This window comes from Helianthus annuus, chromosome 6 (genome assembly GCF_002127325.2).
Source record: "Helianthus annuus cultivar XRQ/B chromosome 6, HanXRQr2.0-SUNRISE, whole genome shotgun sequence".
Taxonomy (NCBI): Eukaryota; Viridiplantae; Streptophyta; class Magnoliopsida; order Asterales; family Asteraceae; genus Helianthus; species Helianthus annuus.
Window position 1 is genome coordinate 9,611,776 of NC_035438.2, and position 7,831 is coordinate 9,619,606.

The 7,831-nt window shown below is 35.4% G+C and overlaps 1 protein-coding gene across 1 annotated transcript; it reads left to right on the forward strand.

Moving 5' to 3' along the window:
* The first annotated feature begins 907 nt into the window (after nucleotides 1-907).
* Nucleotides 908-3,555, forward strand: LOC118479493. Its single transcript, XM_035974040.1, has 6 exons — nucleotides 908-1,028; nucleotides 1,118-1,252; nucleotides 1,706-2,227; nucleotides 2,317-2,397; nucleotides 2,482-2,728; nucleotides 3,338-3,555. Exons 3-6 carry the CDS (start codon nucleotides 1,823-1,825, stop codon nucleotides 3,553-3,555), a joined length of 951 nt encoding a protein of 316 aa, XP_035829933.1. The 5' UTR covers nucleotides 908-1,028; nucleotides 1,118-1,252; nucleotides 1,706-1,822.
* The last annotated feature ends 4,276 nt before the right edge of the window (nucleotides 3,556-7,831 follow it).

Below are 7,831 nucleotides of genomic sequence, written 5' to 3' on the forward strand. Positions count from 1 at the left end.
CTAATATAAAGACCCGTTAGGATTCTAATAGGTTATTTTGAAAATCTTCGTTCCAGAATAAGGAGCCCCAGTAAAAGATATCGGTGATTTAATTGATTAAGGAATATACATTGCAAAGGTAAATACTTTTAACTTATTTTCCCTTATACGGGCTTGGGATACGGTATTTTAAATATACCGCTTGGTCGGGTGTAGAAACCTTTTAATCGGAGATGATTAAATTGCATAATCCCGTTTTAATCTGTATTGATTGATAACAAATAACGTTGGGGGTTAATGACCGTGTCCTGGATATCCTTGGCTCATTTTAAAAAGTGAATGGCCACGACGTAAGCACAAGGTGTAGGCAAAACACCTCCTGTTGCATATGTATAACGTATACTCACTCGTGAGAGTATTCTTCTTGTGAGATTATATTTGTGGTGTGTCGATTAATCTTGTCCGGCTTGTATTGTATAATCACCGGCCCTAAATGTTGGACAACCATGTAAATCGGATACAAGATTTTTATTAACAAAATTGTCCCAAGTATAAAAGATTAATTTTGCCTTTGGGCATTTTAATCAACGTGTCAAAATATTTTGTGCCTTGTGCATTCAAATCAATTTTCCCAACTCTTTTCAAAAGAGTCGGTTGAATGTATTTACCAGTGTAAACTGACGTATTTTCCCCAAAAAGATTAAGTGCAGGTACCTAAACGTAAATTGGCTGGTATTAGCTCCCTAGCGTCGTGATAAGTCTCGCAAGCTTGATTGCAGTATCTGATGGAACAATATTTTATTATTATTTTGATCCGCTGTGGATATATTCGACTTCTGTAATACATTTGATATTACAACCAGAGGTTGAAGTATATATTTATCTTTAAGCTTCCGCTGTGCATTATAAAATTGTGTGGTTTGACTATATTGTTGCCAACATCGTCACGGTAATCCCCCACCGGGCCCACTGGTGAGACACGTGGAAATCGGGGTGTGACAGAAGACGCAAAGAGTTTTTCGTTAGACAACTTTGTTTGGCCCTTTAAGGTACCTGGGAAATCGTATATATATTTTAAGTGTAATGTTCGTTTTAATATGTAGACTAATACCTGTTAAATATGTTAATGCATTTACAGATGTGGATTCTAGAGGTGTTTCCGGAATTCAAACAAAGGAGGGGGTATTTCGATGGTCAGTCCATTCCGAGGTTTTTAGGATGGCAAGAAGGACAAAAGCTGTGTGTTGATGGGATTTTAGCGAATGCAATAAAGGTAAATTGCTATATTGTGTCTTAAATTGTTTGACAAATTTTATAATTTTATAAAATAAAATTAAATTTTTAAAAAATTATAAAAACCGATAAAATTATAAAATTATAAAAACTGTTAAAAGTATAAAATTATAATAACTGTTAAAATTATAAAATTATAAAAAAAAATATTTTCAACCGTTAATAGTTTTTGAAACATTTTTATATGCATTTTCAAAATATAATTTTATAACAAAAACTGTTAAACGTTGAAAATTTTAACAGTCAACTTTAACAGTTTTAATAATTTAATAATTTTATAAATCATACAATTATAAAAAAAATTCAACGTTTAACAGTTTTTGACATTTAATAGCTAATCAAATTATTTTGTGTAACAAATTTTTTAATTTTTTTTCAACCTTTAATAGTTTTTAACATTTTTTTTGTAAAATGTTTGGTTTCAATATGATAGAGACGTGAATATAAACCGCTAAACTTCATACTACCTACTGAGTTTGAGGCCGAAACAGAGTGGTTCATTTCAAGCTCTGATTAGTTGGACCGTGAACGTCAAATTTATCAACCTGCTATGCCGACTGAATTACCCCCTCAAATGCAACATCCAATCCAGCCAACTGAAAACTGCGGCCAGCAAAAAATGAAGGAGTTCATTGACCACTTGTTCGGTGATGATGAAGTACCAGTTCAGTTGCCTCAAATGCACGGATTAGCACCTGAAGTACCGGTTCAGATGCATGATATTCCGTTAGACACGGCTGACTTGCAACAGGATGCTGCTCCCGGTCCGTTTTCGTCAGGATTTTATTCTGAAGAGCAGCTTGTTTCTAAATTTCAGTCACTGATGTTCGCAAACAACCGGGGGTTGACTGACATGATCAAGTCGGAGTTGTTGCAAAGTTTTCGTATGGCTCCGGTTAATACTCCATGCTACACACGAACACCGATGGAACAATCACAAAAACAAGATGATAATGTATTCATCCAAAAATACCGTTTATTTGGTTATAAAAATATAAAAAAAATTATTTATAAATGTTTCTAACATTTTTTAAAAATTTGTAGGCGGCAGCTGATTCGTATTTTAACTTCGATAACGATGTGTATCATGTGTCAATAAATCCCGAAAATCTTACGGAAGAAGCCGTAAGTTTTTACTTCGTATATGTTTATTTAAGTTATCCGTGTATGTTCTGTTATTTAATTCCTCATAAATTAATGTTATTGTAGAATGAGGATCCGGAGATGATCAAACTGAGGCGTTCCGAAAGGCTTGTGAAGCCCGCCAAGTCTCTGCTATCACCGTTTGTAGTTTACAGAAACATTAAGCTGAAGCAAAAAAAGATAGCAAATGATGAAGATAATTTAATCAAAACGATAAAAAATTGGGCACCAACTAGCGGCGTTAGAGAACTAACCCTCACGGCAGGTGGAAGTGTTGGTCCTAATTTCTGGGCGGCATTGCTAGGCACTGACGGTACTGGCTGGTTAAACGATGATGTAAGCACTATAGATTATTTTGTTAATACTAAATATATTAAATTTTCCTATAAACTTACCCTAAAATTGTCCAACCCTATAACAGCACCTTTTTTGATGGATGCTACACATGTATCATTCAAGAAATCCATCCGACCGTTGGTCCATTTTACCCCCATATTTCCAAATGCATTGTCAAACTTTGGATCAGACGTTCGAAGGTTACTTCAACGGGGTGTCGAACCTTTGCCTCCAATATTTAGCGTTGACGAGGTGTACGTACCGTTATATATACCATCAATTCACTGGTTTTTGGGAGTTTTCAACCTGGTTAACCATACCCTCACTATTTACGACAGGTAAAAAAACGCTCGTTTTTTGTAGCTGATTATTTAATAGTTTTAGTTAACGGTCTCTCAAAAGGTATGACCTTAAAAATTTATAAATGCTCGTTTTTTGTAGCTGATGGGCATGCAATAATTGGAAAAAGGAAGAATGGAAGTGGTTTATTTTATAAATTTTGTTTTTGACCATTGGCTTCGTATGCATGGTTATTATGACAACAAACATTTACCGATAAAGTTTCTGTTTCGAATAGTATATGCAGATGACGTGCCACAGCAGTCGGGACCATTAGGGGACTGTGGGGTTTGGGTTTGTATATTTCTGGACCGGTTGATTAACAAAAAACCACTAAATAATGGTGAAGACACAAGCATAACGGCTACAAGGATGAGGCGCCATCTTGCGATACTTTTCTACAACTCGCTTATACCTAAACAATCAGTCGACGAAATAGAAGAGGACGATATTGAATATATTTAATGATTTGTATTAATTTATATTTTATAAAACAGAATTCATTATATATAGTTATTTCTATATATGTTTCGATAACATATTAAGTAGGTAAAACTTCATTTATATTAAATATTATATTATATTTATTGTGAACATGTGTATATATATACATATATATGCCATCACTATGTCAATAATGTCACACCGGATGTCTTACTCAAACATTCCTCATTCCGTGCAACGCACCATTTGGATAAACCAAAATGATCGGTTTGAACATTGGTCGCCAAATATTCTAGAGTTTTACTATGACGGCGATACTCCAACTTGCTACTCAACCTACATGGGTAAAACACCTCTCGGAAAAGAATGGTGGGGCGGATTACTTGGATTTTGTGGAAACGGATTTATTCAGGAAACGGTACCTTCGAAATACCTTTCCTGTTAATGATAGTGTTTTTATATTTTTTTTGTCAAACGTTTACCATATTTTTCTTAGCATATCAATGCATGGTGTAACAAGCTAATGTATCAACGGGAGCTTCACAGACGGTCAACGGCGATGTCGTCAAAGGATTATCGGTGGACAGTAGTCCCGCCTACTTTTTTTAACATGATAACAGAACAAAAAAGAGAGGCCTACGGATATGTAGACGGTTCAAAAGAAATTTTTCCTCCCTTTTGGGACGCTGATACGGTACGTTGTTAAATATGCTTATTCGGAGTGTACGCTTTTTATAAGTTTGCAGACCTTTACTTTTTTACACCAACATTTGACAAGGAAATAATAGAGTTGTACGTTTTTTAATAAATTTAAAAATAAACTTTCTGTTTAAAAAAATTAGCAATTTTTATATTTTATGTTTTATAAAAAAAATATTGATTTTTTAAATAATTTATAATTTAAAAAAAAATCCCTAAAAAGAATACCTTTTCCGGGGCTTATTTACGTTCCATTTTTTGCAGATTTACATGCCCGTAGCACACAACGGAAACCACTGGTTACTTCTAAAAATAAATATGCGTTCGCTTAAAATATATGCTTATTTTCCCGATAACTGTAACCTAAGTAATTGCGGAGAAGGATTTTGCATACACAGGAAAATAGAATTTGAATCTCCATTCGTATGGTTTATGGGCAGTATATCGTACTAGCAGCACTCGGGGATAGATAGTGTAGAAGCCTTAGAGTATTGCGGGGATGTTGTGTGGCCTGACCACGGAGCTCATATTGGGCGAAACTCAGGTGTTATCATATGTATGCTAGTGGAAAATCTAGTTTACAACCGTTCATTGACATGGAACGAAGTAAACATACAGGATGCTTGTGTCAGATATAGACGCTACATGGCTGATGAACTCTACGCCGGGCGCTACACACCAACTAATTTTTGAAGGCTGGACGTACGCATTGTAAAATTTAATTATTATATAAATTAAAAGTACTAATTACTATTGCGGTTACGAGAATTTGTTACATGATTTTCCTAATTAAAACATAAAAAAACTAAGCTATTATTAAAATTCTGCTAAATTATAAGATGGAAAAATGTCATCCGTTGGACTATGGGTTTCTATCTCTTTCTCTTTTCCTTTCCCTGATGATTTACGTGAACGAATCTGTGATGGCATTGGATCTAAACAAACTTCACGACCATGGCCATATGTTCGACACCGCGAACAATATACCTGAACGAGCTCTTCCCCACGAGATAAGATTCGGGTGTTTTCTTTTGGACGGCCAGATTGACGTTTTATAATATGCAGCGGTAATACACTGCCAAGGCCTTCTGGTATCACCCATTCAGACCTATGAGGCAGAGGATTAATCGATTCTTTATACGTTTTTTTGTATACTTCGTTTGAATCACACGAGAATGCATAATGATTGCAGTCAGGTTCACCCAAAAATCTTGAAATAGCAATCACATGCGCACAAGGTAGACCAGACACGGTAGCTGCACGAACGATTCAAAAAATCAACTAAACCCCTTTTCGTATCGTCTTCAACAAGAAAAGTGTTTGCCCCGATGCCTGCAACAGTCCAGGTTCTAGACCCTTCAATTTTCTTTAAAATTTTCTTCTGTGTCCACTGAGTCAGTGAGTGGCTCTCCTGCATGCCCTGCAGTCGACGGTCATAAAACCATTTTTGTACGGACTCGCGAAAGAATTCGATAAGTTGCGTTATCGGCATCTTACGCGAGAATCTAGACAAAGAGTTAATAGACTCCGCACTATTAGATGTCATATAGTGGTATCGATTGTCGGGAAAATGAGCTCCTGCCCATCTACCAAACCCATATTTGTTAAAACCTGGCGTATTCTAGGAACAGCAAGACACAAAGCATTGAATGACTCGTTAAAGTCAGACATCCGATAAGATTCACATGTCTTCCACCATAGTGCCTCGTATTCTTTTTTTTAGACGACGGAAAACGTAAATTCATTATTAAATGACGATAACACAACCCGTGGTAAACACGTGGAAACACGTTTCTAACACCTACATGTATAGAATTCGCCCTATCCGAAATGATCGCGATATCTGCTATTTCACCAACACACTCTCTAAGCTTTGAGAGAAACCATGTCCAAGATTTACCATCCTCTGATTTTCCTATGCACTAAGCAATTGGTAAAATCTGATTATTTCCATCCATGGCCATTGCTAAAAACAACGTCCCTTTGAATTCACCCTTTAGGTGTGCCGCGTCAATGATAACGACCGGTCTTAGATTAAACATAAAGCTACGAATCTAAAAATTAATGATAACAAAATAAGATCAAAACTCATGTTACTTTAAAAAAATAAGAGCAAGTTCAAAAGAAAAGGTGTAAATTACCGCAGCACCTAAAGCAACAAAAACCATTTCAAAACGACTCTGCTCATCAACAAGATGTGAGTAACGCTTCCAGGATTTGAATATATGACTGGCCTCAAACACTATAGATGAAGAAGCTGATTCGTTGTTAGACGTGGTTGATTTTTCAAAATTATTTTCTAAAATATGACACTCATCGTTTAAAACATCAACACTTTCTTTAACTGAAATATTTAGATCTGGAGTTTTGAAATTGTTTAAAGAAGAAAAACCAGAGGAACCAACACCAGACTCTTGAATAACATATAATTTATATAATTCAAAAGGATTCTGCATCGCCAAATCAAAAAAAAAAATCTAACATCTCGATCATTAATTATATCGATCGGATCAGTAAACGTAGACATCCGGTATGACAAGCGTGTAATGTTTGAAGTATCACACATCTTAGAAACATAATTTAAAAAACTATTATATGAATGGTCTGTTTTAATTTCTAAACCACGTCTCCTTGAATCGCCATCAGTAATATACTCAATGTTTCCGTTAATAACATCCCACTTCCCCGAGTATAAACAACAAACTTGACCCTCATGTTGTGAGATAATTACTAAAAAACAAAATTCTTAGATTTATACTTTAAATACAGTTTTTCATAAGTATATTATTTAAATAAGGGATCCCTTTTCATAAGTAAACGTCTAAAATTCGTACAAAACGTCTTCTATTGGTACAAAACGTCTTAAAATCGTACAAAACGGCTAAAATTTAAACATGAAACGTCTTAAACATAGCAATCCGGCTTGAGCTGCTGAAGCCGGCTAAGAGGGTGAAATGGCTCAAGCCGGCCTGAAACGTCTTAAGCCGTCTGACGCAATGTGCAGCCGTAAAGGAAACGGCTCAAGCCGTCTGAAACGTCTCAGCTAAGACGTCCAAACGTCTGAGCTTAGTGTCGGACACGTGGCAGCGTATGGTTGGTCAGCCGCCAAGACGCTAGACCCTTTTTATGGCGTCTCCACAAGACGTTTGACTTGGCTATTTTGAAAAAGTTGACCAATACTTGGCTATTTTGGCGATTTTCCCTTAATTTAATAACTTAAGCATGCTCACTACCTAATTTTAAATGCAGACATACACTACACTAAAGCTTCAAAGATCCCTATCATACCCACTCACACTCTCTCAGGTCTCTCTCTCTCTCTCTTTGTAACCCCCTTAGGGTTCTATCAGTCAAGGTCCATTGGTCGCCAATATAACAATAGTTGGGACTACCGGTAGTTATTTTTAAAGTTGAGACTGTTATCGGCCAACGGTGAATAGTTAGGATTATTAAAATCCAATATTCCTTATTTTATTTATATACATGTATGATTATTTGTATTTTCAAATATATATCTTACCGTTTAAATTTATATATAATCTTATTACTCAAGAAAATTAAAGATAAAAAAGCAAAAAAAATAAAATAATTGTTTCAA

What these genes read in the sequence shown, in the direction of transcription:
- LOC118479493 (XM_035974040.1), top strand. Translation starts at nt 1,823, where the DNA reads ATGCCGACTGAATTACCCCCTCAAATGCAACATCCAATCCAGCCAACT. An exon ending in CACAAAAACAAGATGATAAT is followed by an intron (nt 2,228 to 2,316) that starts GTATTCATCCAA and finishes AAAAATTTGTAG; the next exon opens with GCGGCAGCTGATTCGTATTT. An exon ending in AAAATCTTACGGAAGAAGCC is followed by an intron (nt 2,398 to 2,481) that starts GTAAGTTTTTAC and finishes ATGTTATTGTAG; the next exon opens with AATGAGGATCCGGAGATGAT.